The 16,676-nt window shown below is 33.9% G+C and overlaps 3 protein-coding genes across 4 annotated transcripts; all 3 read left to right on the plus strand.

The window, feature by feature from the left end:
• The first annotated feature begins 6,110 nt into the window (after positions 1-6,110).
• LOC145161028 (uncharacterized) lies at positions 6,111-7,607 on the plus strand. Of its 2 annotated transcripts, XM_079080453.1 has the most exons (2): positions 6,111-7,336; positions 7,497-7,604. In XM_079080453.1, exons 1-2 carry the CDS (start codon positions 6,156-6,158, stop codon positions 7,522-7,524), a joined length of 1,209 nt encoding a protein of 402 aa, XP_078936579.1. In that variant the 5' UTR covers positions 6,111-6,155; the 3' UTR covers positions 7,525-7,604. The 2 variants fall into 2 exon arrangements, with proteins under 2 accessions (XP_078936579.1, XP_078936578.1); XM_079080452.1 differs by having other exon boundaries at positions 6,111-7,607.
• A 165-nt stretch (positions 7,608-7,772) lies between these two features.
• On the plus strand, positions 7,773-9,032 carry LOC145161029 (RNA-binding (RRM/RBD/RNP motifs) family protein). The gene is made up of 4 exons (XM_079080455.1): positions 7,773-8,135; positions 8,217-8,318; positions 8,413-8,751; positions 8,832-9,032. Exons 1-4 carry the CDS (start codon positions 7,773-7,775, stop codon positions 8,892-8,894), a joined length of 867 nt encoding a protein of 288 aa, XP_078936581.1. The 3' UTR covers positions 8,895-9,032.
• Positions 9,033-9,268: 236 nt separating this feature from the next.
• LOC145161027 (protein CNGC15b-like) lies at positions 9,269-11,876 on the plus strand. The gene is made up of 5 exons (XM_079080451.1): positions 9,269-9,472; positions 9,539-10,013; positions 10,091-10,297; positions 10,407-10,699; positions 10,799-11,876. Exons 1-5 carry the CDS (start codon positions 9,444-9,446, stop codon positions 11,766-11,768), a joined length of 1,974 nt encoding a protein of 657 aa, XP_078936577.1. The 5' UTR covers positions 9,269-9,443; the 3' UTR covers positions 11,769-11,876.
• Positions 11,877-16,676: the final 4,800 nt, after the last annotated feature.

Genomic DNA, 16,676 nt, shown 5'->3' on the forward strand with positions numbered 1-16,676 from the left:
TGTCGGTGAAACAGAGAGAATTTCATCCCAGATTGTCCTCATCTTCGTGAAGTAGGTTGAAACGGAATCAGATCCTTGTCTGAGGGTTGTTAGGGCACATTTCAATTCATAAGCACGTGGTGCACTTTCCTTTCCAAATCTTTCTTCCAGATCATCCCAAATCTCATTGGCGGTGGTAGCGTATTTTACACTATTCCAGATATCTTTCTCCATAGCTATAGTAAGCCATCCCTTTATCAAGGCGTCACTTCGTTGCCATGCCCTGTACTCATTCGTTCCTTCAGTCGGCTTTTCAATGGTTCCATCAATGAAACCGACCTTATTCTTTGCTAGGAGGAAATCTTTCATCTCCCTGGACCAGTCAGCATAATTGTTGTCACCAAGGTTTTCATTGACGTGCACTTGTCGTGGATAATCAGTGGGATGGATGTAAAATGGTGAGTTTGGATCTGATGATGGGTTGGCATTGGTACGGGAGGCACCCACTGGAGTGTCTCCCGTCATTGCTTAACAGGATGCAATATCCCGCTCTGATACCATAAAGAACTAAAAGAAGAGAATAGTAATTCCAAGAAATCGATCACTGGCATTAGATTAAGACGGGATATATATAATCCCAAAAGACAACTGGAGTACAACTGGATTTTAAATAAAGATAAAACAAACTAGTAATTATCTAATATCTAATATGATTATCCAATAATAAAACGATAGCTCCTTTATAAATGATGAAAAATGATATAAAATAAACTAGTATTCTCTGTAATTTTTTTTTATTATAAATTTAAAAAGAAGGAAATAATTAAAATGGATATGGTAGGAAAACGGTAATATTGCCATTTAACTCTCCAAACAAAACTTTAGTTTTCACTTTTCATTTATATATCGTGGTGTCACTTTCAAACAAAGCTTATATATAGTGAGTAGTAATCACAGATAAAAAGCTAGACCATGACCCCCCTAAAGGCTCTATATACCTCCGCTACTGTGGATCCGTAGGTTACATCCACAATAACCCAATGCCCAACACCAAACACTAAAAACAAGGACGTTTTCAATTGTACATAGAAATCTAGCATCACAACTTGTTCTTAGCTTTCCTATTTAATAAAAGGGCCCTTAATAAAATCATCAAACCTTTTCGTAAACTATATGGATAAGACTAATAGCTATGATAAAACAAGAATATTTATATATATTTTGGCTCAAATCTCTAAATCATAATGGTTTATTCGATTTACTAGATTGTGATATTTGGGGTAATGTAAACAAGTGTTTGGTTCATTGCATGTTGTCTCTACAAACAATCTATCATTTGTTATTAAGCCGACACCAAACATTTGGTAGTTTCTTCCTTACTTCATGGAAGACTGCAAAATCATTCATATGCATGTATGTGGTCAAACGTTGGGAGTTCTTTCTTTTTTTCTTTTTCTTTTTTATATATATTTTAGTTTGAGTGAAATTTGGTTTGACTTATTAGTATACTAGGTTATAACCCGTGGAAACCACGGTTAGTATATTTAAATTTTTTATATAGATAAAAAAATGTAAAAAAAAAAAAAACAATTGTCGATTGTAAGTAATTATAAATTAATTTGTTAAGCAAAATAAACATAATAATGTTATTAATATATGATTTTGTATTTTCAAATTTTAAATTGAATTTGATTTGTTACCAAAAAAAGAAAACAATAAAAATCATAAAAAAAATGTCACGTGTCAAAAAGACATTCTAAAAAACTGACACGTGTCATTTTTAAGTTTTATTTATTAGAAGAGGTAGATTTGATAAATGTATTGGTTATAATTTTTAACCGACAGTTATTATTGTAAACCTCTAGAATAATGTTGTATTTCAAAAGCTCAAATTATTTTGTTTCATTTTCTATGATTATGATGAATATTTTTGAAATATAGTGATCCGGAAATCAGGAAACCGAAATAGTTGAAAATGGTATCACAACACAAACAAGTGCACACTAAGAACAATTCGTTTAGATCATTCTTTTTCGTATCTACTGATTGAAGACGATGATTGCTTCGCCGATCATCTCTATTAATCACATGTTAGAGTTGAAAAATAGGTTCAGTTGAGTATATGAACAGTTACAAATTATCTGAACTAAATAAATAAATTACAATAGTTCAAAGGTAGAATATGAACTATACACTTGAACATTAAAAAACACATTTCAAATTCTTATACATATGAGCTAATGAATAATGCTTAAGCAATCTCATAAAGTAATGCGTAGAAAAATATCTATCAAATTGATCTTGTTGAATCTAGCATGTAAGAAACAAAAAATTTATTGTAATATTAATTCTATGTTAACTTATGAATTCACACAAAGCGCTTTCTAAATTATAAAATAGATAACATATTTATAGGTGATAAATTTATTATCTCCCACTCATAATAAATGAATATAAATATAACATATATTTTCATAAACCGAAAATCATGTAAAGCTAAACATAAATAAAAAACTTAATGAGATCTCTTAACTACTTAACTAGATACTGTGTGAATCATGACCTAAATTACTGTCTACACAAGGCCTTAAATATATATTCTTATTAATCCTCGATAGTGGCGAGTATATTTTCTACATAAAACTTTTCTATACTTTTTTGGAAAAGGCAATATATTGAAAATAAAAGCCACACAATTAGCAAGTAACTAGATTGTGGGCAAATACAAGGTGTTCAAATAAGTACAAATTAACAGAAACTAAAAGGAGAAATATTCCATTCAAACCATCTACCACATTGCGTAGATCCGCGATACTTATACCATGAATACGAATGAGAGATGATATCATCCCACGATCTTTGATTGAGTCATTTCCAATCTTTTGAACACCTTTTGATTTCTTGCCATCCAAATATACCACACCATACAATATAAGATTAATGTGATAATCCTCCGTTTTCTTGGACAGTTGCCCCATGAAACAACAAATTCGATATATTCTTTCATGTTGGAGAATTGTTTAATGGAAATAGCACACCAATTACGGATACTAATTTAAAGATTTTGTGTTGTAGGTCCTTATTATTATTATTTTTAGATAGATCCTAAAAACTTTGTATAGATTTTTTGATAAATTTAAAAAAAAAATGATGGGTCCTAGGACCCACCTTCCTTATAGCTAGCCTTGCCCTTTTAATAATGTTGGATCACAATCCAACGGATTAACCCGTAGCATACATATAATCTCACAAATTAAGACGATAGATTTCTACCGACTCAATAGGTTTCATTATTGTGAAGCATTTTACAAAAAATGCATAACACATGTGAACACATGTGAAAAAACAAAGTCCTCTTGATCTGTCCCACTGACCAGTTAGATAAATTAGGAATCCCAATAAATTATTACAACATTCTTAGCAAATTGAAAATTTGTTGCCTATAAGACTCATGGTGAGTCCATACATACTTTTGGGCCTGGGTCAAAAGGAAATAAAAAGACCCAGACATAAGTATAGTGTATAGTCAAATAATTTATAAAAAATCTATTAATTTAAAGAAAAATAATTATTTGGCTTTTTCAGATACACAATTATTAATAATATTATCAAGTTAAAAAATTGATTCATTGGTTTTGTTGCGTGCCTTCTATCCGGTCGATCATTAGCTCGAATCCAAGGAAGTCGATTTTCTTTGCCGTTTTGAAAAAAATAGGATCAATATCAATATTGTCTCGTATATCTTTATTCATACATAAACTAGTCAAACCATTCAACATTTCTGATGACATTAGTGACCTATTTCTTTGATAATTTCAATTTTGAAAAGATTCTCTTTAGGGATGCTACAGTGACAAAAATGGTTAATATGATTATATATATAATGAGATTCTAACCGTTAAGATTTAGAAACTGAGACGACATAATCGACTAATTCGTTTATCATTTCTTGATTGCTTCATAGGTTGTTATTTTACAATTCATCAATTCGATTTCTTCAATTTTGGTCGGACCTTCAAGCTTCTTTATGAACACCGCTTATTATACATATGATATTGCTTCTCCATGCTTCTAGTAATGTATATCAAATTTGGACCTTTAAATTTGGCTCATTCTCGTTCCATGTAAAATTTCTTATTTTGTTTAAAAAATACACTAATGATTACATTAATATTACATAGCCCATAAATTTTTTGGGCTCTTTGGAACGACCAATCTTGGATTGTTGACTCTAGCGTGCACCGTTTGGATCAGACTAGTACCGACCAACCCTTATCTCCCTGCTTACTCAAATAGTCTAAATCTTCTATCATGTATCTTGATTCCCAAACCATGAATCATTTTTCTTGTTTTATGTTTTTACCCATTTTATGTCATCGTACCGAATTAATGAAGATAGTAAAATTTGTTTACTAAATATTAAATTTTATTGGATATGTTAAACATAGTATAGAATTTTAACCGTAAATCTATAGATTAAAAGTCTCAAAAATACTAATTAATGCATTTCATAATGTAGGATTTTCGTATTTTCTTATAATATATTTAATCTTCGTAATTGATAAAAGTTTAAAATCTAATAAACCTTTAATTAACTGTTTATAAGAGCATTCATAATGATCTCAATGAGAGTGTTGAAATAGATGACAAGTCTAGTTGTCATTCAATAGATTAAACTTTATCGTTGTAAGATGTCATATTAACATTCAATGGAATTAGAGTTTAATAGTCATCAAACTCTTAAATGAAAAAAAGAAAGTTTTTTAAATCTTAATATATATATATATATATATATATATATATATATATATATATATATATATATTATACATTAGCTTTTTGTAATGTTCTATTGAACTTTTTATATATATATATATATATATATATATATATATATATATACATTAGCTTTTGTAATGCTCTATCTAACTTTGTATAGTTCATTGCATTGTTGAAAAAAAATGATAATTGTATAGAATGCATAAAAATGATATTAAAATCCAGTGAAGTCTATGAAGTTTAATGAAGGTCCTACTTAATTTTATGAAAACGACAATCAATTCAAATCTTTACATTAAATAAATTCCATAACTTCAACACATAATTTTACCATATCTAAAATATTATTCTATAAGACTTTATTAAAAAACCTAAAGAAATAAAAAATTGTATTTTTAAGCAAAACTTTAATCAAAAGACCCTTGAATCATTTTATTATCTTCTGAAAATTTATTTAATTTCTAAACTTGATCAAACATAGAAGAAAGATTATATAATGTTCTTAAAATGTCAAAAACATTTTAATTTAGTATTCCATAACCTAATAATGGTGAGGTCGCGAATATTATCAATCAACAAATCCTTTCTTGCGCTTTTTAGCCCATACGCATGAGATGCAAATGCTTCTTCACCTCTCGCTCGAGACTCGAGTGCACACACATGATATTTATCGGTTTCAAAACCGGATTGAATTTGGTGAATAAAATCAAAACCGGGTCGGATCCAAACCGGTTTGATAATAAAGTAATCCAAACATATAGAAATTCGTTAATATTTTGTTTGAAACCGAATTGAAAACATTGAATTTTATATTTTATAATTTGAATTTGGAAATTAATTTTTTTTCAACGCATGTTTAAGTCTAGAAACAGAAAACAGAGCATTTTTAAATTGAAATTAGGCATCATCGTAGGCAGAGTTGATGACCTGGTATTAGAGGCCATTTATTAATCGTTTGTTGTTTGGAATTTAGTCGTCATCAATGGTGTTTCTTAATTCTTCTTCATAAGCAAGCTTTTGTATGGTGTGTGTTTATATATTTTAGAAAACTTTTGGAAATGAAATAGTGTGTAAAACAATAATTATCAATTTCCATATTCTTAGAATTAGTTTTTTTTGAAAAAATATTAAACAAAACGTGTTTTCAAAATTTTTATTCTCTTTTCATGAAAAACTTTTCCAAAAACTAAAAAACTCTTTCATTTCTATGTACCAAACAGCTTTAAAATATTTTATTTAGAAAAACCTATCTTTTAAATGATAATTCTCTTTAAAAAAAAATACCACGGAAGCGAGTCAACATTCTCGTGGTTGAGTCAACTCGTTACATGAGTTGGAACTCGGTACAAAAACCCTAAACCTTCCCAGTCCCACCATCTTGAGCAAAATCACCGAAAATGGCTTCTCTCTATATCCCTCTGTCAAAACCACAACTCCTAAAATACTACTTCCATAGAATCTCCAAACCCCTCCATCGTTTCTATTCATCTGCTGCAGATAAACCCCCATATGAAGAAACCCCAGACCCGAAAACGTACATTGCAACCTGTGGATCACAAGCCGGGGCAATCGAAAATGGAAAATTACGAATCCCAGGTGAGCACAATCCCAACCCAGACAAGGTTAGGGATGCAATTTGCATAATGATGGAAGATGACGAATGGTCGACCCGTTTACAGACCTCGATTCGGAATCTAGTTCCCCTGCTTGATCATAATCTCGTTTCCAGTGTGCTGAATCGGTACCCTAATCGTGCTTTGGAATTTTTCCAGTGGGTGGAGGGATCTGGGTTTAAGCACGACAGAGAAACACATTACAAAATGATTGAGATTTTGTGTATAGATCATAGGCTTGAGGACGCTAAGCGGATTCTGCTGGGTATGTCTAAAAAGGGCATTGATTATGATGAAGATCTGTTTGTTCTTCTAATTCATGGTTACTCAAAAGTTAATCGAAAATGGGACATCGTAAAGAATTGTGTGAAAATATTCTCGAAAATGGAAGAATTGGGTGTGCCCAGGACGATCAAGTCGTATAATTCTATGTTACAGGTGATCATAAGTGAAAAGAAGTTCACCATGGCTGAGAAGTTTTTCGATAAAATGTTGTCTGAAGGTGTAGTTCCATCTAAACACACTTACACACTCGTGATTTCGGGTTTCTGTCGTTCATCAAGAATGGAGACTGCAAATCGTTTCTTCGAAGATATGAAAAGTCAAAATTATTTGCCTGATATTGCTGTTTATAACACGATGATTAATGGGTATGTTCAGGCGAAGAAAATGGAAGAGGTAGAGAGTCTCTTAATGGAGATGAAGGAACGAAAGATGGAGCCCTCATTGGTTACTTATAATTCAGTGATCAACGGGTATGCTAAAGTTAGGAAAATGGAGGATTCAGAGAAGCTTTTGAAGGAGATGAAGGCACGAAATGTTGAACCTAACTTGAGTACTTATAACACGATGATTAATGGGTACACTGTAGTTGGAAAAATGGAGGATGCACAGAAGCTTGTTGTGGAGATGACTGGAAGAAACATCGAGCCGGATCTGCTTACTTATGTCACCATGATTAAAGGGTATGTTACAGTCAATAGAATAGACGATGGGTTGAATTTGGTTAAAGAGATGAAACGGAAAAAATTTGGCAAAAAAATCGATGTTTATTCGTGTTTATCTCGATTAAAAGGGGATTTTGAAGGTGAAAAAATGTCTGAAACTCAGAGGAATGTATTGCAGGAGGTTGAAGATCATGTCCAGAATCTAGAACTGTTGGCAATGCGTGATGATGTTCGTGAATTGAGTCAATTGGCAAACCAAAGAGCCAATGATAGATTGATGAGATATTGAGAGAAGATATTCTCGGGTCGGGTCAACCCATGCACATACCCGTAACCAAACTAACCTATATAAATCGTCACCTTGCTACTGAAAATATCCCTTATCTCCTCCTCCTCCTCCTTATCCCCTTCGAATTTCCTAAAACCTCCATTAAACCTTACAGGTAAGTTAACAATGGCCTCCTCTACGCTTTCCTTTCAACTTCTCTCGCTAACAACCTTATCCTCCATCTCTAAAACCACTTCTCCTTCTGCTCTCTGCAACTTTCCTTCCTCCATTAATCCTTTTCCCAAGCTTTTCTCCATACCTACTTCCATTAAGCTCTTTGAAGCCACTCAATCGTCCAAATTCGTCCGAAATTTAGCTGTTGCTTCACCCTACGGTTTGGATGAGGATTTATCAAGCGACGGAGATGAAGACCAGCGGACGAATTATTCCCCCGACCTTAAAGTTTATGTCGGAAACTTGCCGTGGAATGTTGATAGTGCAGCTCTTGCTGGACTGTTTCAACGAGCTGGGAATGTTGAAATGGTTGAGGTATAATCTACTCATTTAAACCTAATTCCAAACTTCAGATCTGTTCGTGTTTTTTTCTCTAAATCTGATTAATGTATATAGGTTGTATATGACAAAATCACCGGAAGAAGCAGGGGTTTCGGGTTTGTGACCATGTCCTCCGTTAAAGAAGTTGAGGCAGCTACTCGACAATTCAATGGTTATGTAAGTTCAATCGATTCACATTCTTCTATGAATTTTAGACAATTTGTTACCTGTTTTTTCCTGTAATGATAGTAAGAATGTATTGAAATTTCAGGAACTTGAGGGGAGACAACTTAGGGTAAACTCAGGGCCACCACCAAGTAGAGACGAGTCTCCTTTCAGAGGGTCAAGAGATGGAGGCCGTGATGGTGGCCGTGGTGGTGGTGGGTATGGTGGAGGGAGAAATCTGGACAACACAAATAAGGTTTATGTTGGAAATCTTGCATGGAGTGTGGACAATTTGGCTCTTGAAACTTTGTTTCAAGAACAAGGAAATGTTATGGAAGCTAGGGTTGTTTATGATAGGGATAGTGGAAGATCAAAGGGTTTTGGTTTTGTGACTTTTGGTTCTGCTGATGAGGTTAATAGTGCTATTGAATCATTGGATGGTGCTGTAAGTATTGTTTTTTCATAATCTTTGATTTTGGTTAAAATTTTGTTTGTTCTGAATCTTGTTTTGATTTTCTTCTGCAGAGTGTTGATGGTAGAAATATCCGAGTCACAGTTGCTGAAGCTAAACAGAGACCTCAGTTCTAATTTAATCTTGTTGCAATTTCTTTCTTGAATTTTGATGTTTGAGAGTATGGTTTTAGAAAGTTTTTCTATTTTGTAATCAATGGATATGGAGATGGAGTAGGGATATTGAATTTTGTTTGTTGTGTTTCTTTTTTTCAATCTATTTGCTTCTATTGTAGCTTGTTTTTAAGAATTTTATGTTATATAATGGCGCCAAAACATAAAGAATTGTTAAGTACTTCTGGTCTTAGAAAAAGGAAAACGATAAAGAAAAGAATAAAGATTTGCAGGAGGGATTTATAAATTATAATACAATGAGAAGACAACGTTAGGGATCTTCATATGATCACTATCTTCCAAAATGGTCTTCTATAAAATGCTGAGACTCGTCTTTTAAAAATCTCAACGATGTAATTTATGCTTCCTTTACCTCTAAGTTCTGCTTAATCATGAAATTAAGCTATGAATGATCAAGCTGGAGTTTCATTTACTCATGTGAAAATATAGTTAACGTCGCAGATAAAGTTTAGTTAGCAGAATCGAACAGTCGTTTCAGTCGTCCGGAGCAAAATGGAAAACGAGTCAACAAAACCTTCAAGGTTTGTGAGTGCCTGTTTGTTTAATGTTTATTTGTTAATGTGATTGATCGTTGTTCAATTTCACAGATTTGAGATTGAACAATCTCCACCGGCGCCGAAAAACCGGCGTGTTATAAGTGGAAGACGGCGTGTTATAAGTGGAAGACTTACCAGAGTGTTCTCAGAGGACTACAAAAAAATCGAAGGACGTATATTTGATCCTCGAGGAGACCATGTGAAGCAATGGAACAAGTATTTCTTAGTTGCAGCCCTAATTTCGATCGCAATTGATCCTCTGTTCTTCTACTTGCCTGAAGTGAACGACGACGAGATGTGCATGGGCGAAGATACTTCTCTGAAAATGACTCTCACAATCATTCGATCGATTGTCGACGTTTTCTACTTGATTCAGATTTACGTTCGATTCAGAACAGCTTACGATGCACCTTCAACTCGTTTACTTGGAAGAGGAGAGCTTGTTCTCGACCCTTTCAAAATCTCTCAGAGGTATCTCAAGAGAGATTTCACTCTTGATTTCCTGGCATCTCTTCCTATTCCACAGGTGACACTTGTCGTTCTTCCATCATGACATTACTTTTTCACTTCACGTTTATCGAAATTAATTAAAAATGGTTTCAGGTATTGACATGGCTCCCGATTTTTGATAATTCTGAAATGCTGAGCACGAAGACGAGCGTATTATACTTCATTATGTTCCAATTCTTTATCAGACTCTATCTTGTATTCAAACTTTCATCTCATATACAACAAGTAACCGGCGTTGTTGCTGAATCGACAGTCGCTGGGGCTGTTTACAATATCATCCTCTTCATGTTGGCAGCTCATGTATGCCCTTCTCCTTTCCTTCCAATCTCTTAACATCGAATTTAACCCGAACTGAATAACAACACCATGCACACCAACTGTTTGATGAAAATCTTGTAACATTTTGAAGGTGTTCGGAGCCTGTTATTACCTTCTATCAATCGAAAGACAAGGAATATGCTGGAAAGAAGTGTGTGATCTTGAAGAACCAGGATGCGGGGAGAAGTTTTTCAACTGTCGTTACCTTGATGATCCAGGTCGAGCATCATGGTATCAATCAAGCAACATCTCAAATATATGTGGACGCGACACAGAGTCCTACGAATACGGAATGATCTTTGATGCTGTAAATTACGGAGTTGCATCCCTAGATTTCTTCACAAAATACTCTTATTGTCTCTGGTGGGGCCTCCGAGCACTAAGGTAATTTATTATTAATTACAACTTACAAAATACAAACCCTAGTTTTCTCAATTAACATATCTAAAAACTTAAACTCTCTCTCTCATGTTTGTTCTTCAGTTCTAGAGCTGAAGAAGTTCAGGCAAGTACATTTCTCGCAGAAACACACTTTTGCATACTCATATCCCTCACAGGATTACTACTTCTCGCCATGGTTATCGGCACCATGGAGACATATCTTGAATCAAGAACCGAAAGATTAGAAGAATACAGAATCCAACAAATGGACACAGAGTTATGGATGAACCACAGACAATTACCACACGCAATGCGTGAGCGTATCCGAAAACACGATCTTCACAAATGGATCAAACACCAGAAAGTCGATGAAGAAGCGATTCTAGACGAACTTCCATTAGACATCAAACGAGACATCAAACAACACATCTGTATCGAATTAGTCAGACGCGTTCCACTCTTTGACCAAATGGACGAGCGCACAGTGGATGCAATCTGCGAACGGTTGACACCTGTCACATGCACACCTGGCACTTGTTTGTTACGCGAAGGCGACCCCACAAACGAAATGCTATTCATCATGCATGGGAATCTAGATTCCTATACTACGGATGGCGGGCGGGCGGGTTTTTGGAATGAGTGTCGGATTGGGCCTGGGGATTTTTGTGGTGAGGAGTTGCTGACGTGGGCGTTGGACCCGCGGACAACGGACACGCTTCCGTTGTCCACGCGTACAGTCACGTCAGTTGCTGAGGTTGAAGCGTACGCGCTTTCCTCTAAGGATTTGAAATTTGTCGCGAAGTGGTTCCGGAAGATGCATAATAAGAAGCTGAGGCATACGTTTAGAGTTCATTCGCATCAGTGGAGGACGTGGGCGGCTTGTTTTATACAGTCGGCTTGGAAACGGTATAGAAGGAGAAAGTTGGTTGGTATGTTGAAGGTGAAACAGAATTATAATTATGAGAATGGTGTTGGTAGTGAACAAAGGAGGAATAAAAGAATGGGATCTGAAGCTCATGATTGTATTCGGACCCCGGTACCCAAGCCCAAGGATCCGGATTATTTTGATTGATGATATGTGCATTTGGATTGTTGTGTCTTGTTGTTGTTAAATAATGTGCTAAGTGTATTACTTTTGCTTTTGTTATAAATGAGATTATAATAAACTTACATGTTATAAGGTGTAGAGTTAAAAAATCAACAGAAACTCATGTTTATTGTAAAAGGAATCATAATATCAAGTGTTGGATTAGATGTAGGGGACCTAATATCTGATGGAATGCCGAGAGGGTTGTTAGCATTGAGAGACTTTAATTGGTGAGTTTAATGAGATGTGTCATTGGAGAGCATTGAGAGACCATAAAGAGAGGGGTGGGAGGGAGACAATGAAATAGTAAGTTTTCATATACAGGTGGGTAGGAACGGACCCATGATTTCATAGTAAGGATGATACAAGAAATTTAAGTAGTGACACGATAGTAGAAAAAAAAAAATTCAAAATTTGTTGCACTTTTTAAAAACATAAATAATGATACAACATTATAATTTATAAATCAATACTTAGATTAATATATGATAATATTTAAATAATTATTATATTAAATATATAATAAAGTTAAATATGTCGGCGGGTTGAAAATATGTTAATAATATTTATCCAACCCAACCTATTTAACTAAATGTGTTAGATGAGTTGACCAATTTAACTTAAATGAGTTGAAAATCTCAACCCAACCCGTTAATTTTGGGTTGGGTTGGTGGGTTAAATCGATTTTTATCAGTTTTAGTTGTTGGTGTCACTATGAGATACCATATAAAACCACCACCGGGGGTGGGCCATATTTTTGTGTTTTAAAATTATAATAATATAAAACAATAAATAAATTAAAAAAATAAAATAAATAAAGGATTTTTTTTCATGTGAAGAAAAACTTAACCGATTTTTTTTTCAAAAACCACTTTTTTAATCTAATAATTTCAAACAAAAAATTGTAAATTGCACAAAAATTATTATGTTTTTAGTTTTTGTTTGATTTTGATATTCCGTTTTTTATTGCAATTTAAACATGTTATTTTATTATTTTTGCAATGTTGACAATTCACCTGGTTGCCATTACGGATGTAGCATTATGAAGTTATGTGATACTAATTAATATGTTAGACTCGAAAAAAAATGACATAAAAGACACCAACTTTTTAATTTTTTTTCACGACACTATTATTTTATTGTTTCAAATTGAGAACTATTTTTTCCTTTTTTGTTTAATGTTGTAGATGTGGGTAGATTTTTTCTACAAGAGTCGTTCATATCCATTCGCCGCCAACAAAATTAATAGGTTTGTGTACTTGTGTTGGGTCGCCAACAAAATTGATAGGTTTGTGTACTTGTATCGGGTCGCCAACAAAATTGACAAGTGAATGTTACATATGTGATCTTTCAATAACACGTGCTTTAAATTTAATTTTGTATTATCCACAATAAGATTTTGATATTTAACAGTGAAAAACATGTATAAACTATTTTGTCGGATAAAATAAAAATTAGATTTATAATAAGCACAATAATTTTATAATGATATATTAGGTACTTAATACTTGGTAAATAAGATGTTTGATAGAGTGAGATATCAATACCATAATACTAACTCTTAGATATATTGAAATTTTTTTGAAATAAATTGAAACATAATGCAAAAATTGATTTTTTTTTTTGAAAACTTAATGTTTTTTTTTTTCTTTCATGTTTCACACACCATTGTGTCATGTTAGTGCCACATAACCAAATGTTGGTGATTTGTTTCACTAATTATATTTAAGTCTAATGGGTTGACATGTTGACCAAAAATCAATCTTGATGAATATTAAACAAGTAATGTAGGTGTGGAGTGCACATTTGTTTAAGTTTATTCAAGATTAAAAGTAGACTGTCATTTAGGGGCGAAACCACTGAACGAACAGTTGTCCGGGGGAAGTGCCCCTGGGAGCGGGGTCCAAGGGGCAGAGCCCTTGACTGGGGTCGAGTTGCATTAATCCATATAGAAAACCCGGATTTATGACAGTTTTTGACTGTTAGAAAACTGTTTTATGACAGTTTTGACAGTTTTCAGACATGGGAGGTATTTAACCAATTTTTGGTACTCACGAAATCGATACATTTCATTCTCTGTTCTGATCTCTTCTGAGCCTTATCCAATAAAAAATTAGGGAGTACCACCCAAATACTTTGATTTGAAAGTGGAATCACAATTCTCAAAATATCCAAATGCCTTTATTACCCCGAAATTTTAACACCAAATAGTGATATATCAGCATGTCACTTGAGGAAGACAAACTCAAAAGAAAAAAACCAGATGAATCAGTTCACACAAACCACACTAGATGTCATCTCTAATTTCAAGAATCCGATGAATTGCACTAAAGAAGCATCACAATTTCTTCCAACAACTAAAACACGGGTTGGTCTTTGCACTTCCAAAATCATACATCCAACTACAACACACACCAATTATTTTGTTTTTGGGTGACATATCAAAATGCATCTAATAGAGATGAAGCTGTAGTGAATCCTCTGTTTTTTAAGCCATTGAGTTGGAGAACTTTGGGAAGTGAGAGCCACCCATAAACCAAAATTTCAATCGGTGTTGCAGTCATTAAAGATAGATTAGAAGAAGTTTAACATTATTGACCCTCTTGAAAGGAATACGATTGGTGTGCCTTCTGGTGGTTGGGTTTATATTCGATTTCGAGCAGATAATCCAGGTGTGGTTCTTGAATTGTCACTTGGAAGTGCATACGAATGAATATGTGTTAGTGAGTTGGAACTGAAAATGAGGGAACACCACTCACCTGCGATTACAATATCAGGGAATAGGGAAAATTGATGTAGGGCTAGGGAGAAACACGTGCGAGAGAGAGGGAGAGGGAGAGGGAGAGGGAGAGGGAGAGGGAGAGAGAGAGAGAGAGAGAGAGAGAGATGGGGATAAAAAAAACTGAACTGAAACTCAATATTCAAAGGTGGAGTGTATGTGTGTGACTGTGTGTTTGATCTTGAAGAACATAAACGTGGTTTTCTGAAGCTAGGCAAAAAAAAATTGAAGAACCTGGTTTTTTGGGGTCTCTTTGTGCATATAATCTGGTCGCCAAGTAGCAAAAAATTTGGGTTTTCTTCCTGATTTGATAAATGAGGAAGTAGAAGATGGAGAGAGAGAGAGAGAGAGAGAGAGAGAGAGAGAGAGAGAGAGAGAGGGTACGCTGGGGGTGGGGGTGGAAAATTCTTTTAAAAAAAAAATCAAAATAGCATTAAAATACTTATAAAAAAAGAAAAAAAGAAATTATAAGGCCATAACTGTCTTTTTAAGTTTTTTTGGACCAAAAACCTAGAAAAAGTTAAAACTTTTTGGACCCTATCCAAAGTTTTTTGAATACCATAAGGTCCAAATTTCCAGTTTTGTCAAAAATTAAAATAATGACTTTTGTTCAAATTACCCAACAAAAAACTCACGCTGTTTATAATTTTTATCAAATTCCACCTACTTTGGTTCAGTCGTGGATTTTTTATGGATCAACATTTACTGAGTAAAAGTGGTATAAATATGAAGGGATTCCATGGAAAAGTGGATTTATGCTAGTGTAGAGCTCAACAACTATAAATACAAATGTTATTTATTCTTCCCAAACTTCTACACATTCCACATTTACTATTCCTTGTATTTTTGTAATTGTTTGATGATGGAAAAATATAAATCAAAGTCTTGTGTTTATTTTATATGGGGATTGTTCAAAGTGTTATTATTTGAAAAACTCACAACTAGCAACCTTTACGGTGCTCCAACCGATAATACCAAAAGTAGAGGCTTTCCATGTTGGAGTCGTTTTCCAAATAACAAAAGTCATAAAATCCACCATTCTACCTTGATTAATTGAGTTCCTTCAACAACGAGTTCCTCCAAATATGAATCTCCAAAAAATAGAGTTTGACTTCAAACTAAAATGCTTCAAAACATAAGATCAACGAAAAAAAAAAGAGTTTACTAAGTGGTTGAAGTGACAATTAGATTATTATAAAGATAATCTTATAAAGGGCTCAATGGCTCATAGTCGTCACTTCTATCCATATGGGACCCTAGTTATACAGTTATCCCCTACTTGAACTCCTGTCTTCTTTCTACTGGGACGCGTTATCACACTAAATGTTCATTCTCTACGCCTCTCCGTAAATGTTTTGACAAATTTTTAGAACATGTCCAATTACATTTACAAATTAATTTTGAGAACCTGTTCAATTTGGGTTCATATGAAATTGGTTAACTGTTCCTTGGCCAGTGGATTATCAGGCATACCTTCATTATTAGCTACGTACGCATTTATTTTGTTGCCAATTCAGTTCACATGTATCTGTCTTTTATCATTAAGGTTAGGCCCTTAAAGGTATTACCACAAACCCTTCAACCGGGCCTCCCCAAGTATGTTATTTTATGTGAGCGTTTTTAGTTGACACTAGTGTTGGGTGGGCCTTGATCAGAATTCCACTGAAAGTCTTGAAACCCTCCTGTCACTGTTTGCTGTTATGGCTGAACACCTGGTCAACAACCCTACACGTGAACCCCGACATTTATGAAGCAAATGATATGAAAGGTTGTCCAACATTTATAACCAGTGATCTCTATGAAGAATATGATAGCTCATGGGCCTATGGAGCCCTACTTTATATCACAAGTCCAGCTAGTATGGGGTAAGATCAATGACTATTATCAAAACACAAAACTCGATAACTTCTTAATATATAATGCAGTTAGGCATCATGCATGATCAAGAAGAAAGTAAGTAATCGACTTGACCCCTAAATTTGTGCATATAAATTCATTAGAATTAAAAATATTGGATGGTATAGGTTAATGAGTAACTAATCTTTTATTTTATTTTATTTATTTTTTTTTTTTGCAAATAGCTTGAATAATGCTAAAGACAGTATTCGTGACCT

Source organism: Lactuca virosa, chromosome 2, assembly GCF_052849685.1.
Source record: "Lactuca virosa cultivar CGN04683 chromosome 2, Lactuca_virosa_CGN04683_v6, whole genome shotgun sequence".
In the NCBI taxonomy this organism is placed as follows: domain Eukaryota; kingdom Viridiplantae; phylum Streptophyta; class Magnoliopsida; order Asterales; family Asteraceae; genus Lactuca; species Lactuca virosa.

Excerpts from the sequence above, each read along its gene's own strand:
- LOC145161028 (XM_079080452.1), top strand. The coding sequence starts at position 6,156 with ATGGCTTCTCTCTATATCCCTCTGTCAAAACCACAACTCCTAAAATAC.
- LOC145161029 (XM_079080455.1), top strand. The coding sequence starts at position 7,773 with ATGGCCTCCTCTACGCTTTCCTTTCAACTTCTCTCGCTAACAACCTTA. Across the intron at positions 8,319-8,412 it reads CTCGACAATTCAATGGTTAT|GAACTTGAGGGGAGACAACT; the intron begins GTAAGTTCAATC and ends TTGAAATTTCAG. Across the intron at positions 8,752-8,831 it reads TTGAATCATTGGATGGTGCT|AGTGTTGATGGTAGAAATAT; the intron begins GTAAGTATTGTT and ends TTTCTTCTGCAG.
- LOC145161027 (XM_079080451.1), top strand. The coding sequence starts at position 9,444 with ATGGAAAACGAGTCAACAAAACCTTCAAG. Across the intron at positions 9,473-9,538 it reads GAGTCAACAAAACCTTCAAG|ATTTGAGATTGAACAATCTC; the intron begins GTTTGTGAGTGC and ends TCAATTTCACAG. Across the intron at positions 10,700-10,798 it reads TGGGGCCTCCGAGCACTAAG|TTCTAGAGCTGAAGAAGTTC; the intron begins GTAATTTATTAT and ends TTTGTTCTTCAG.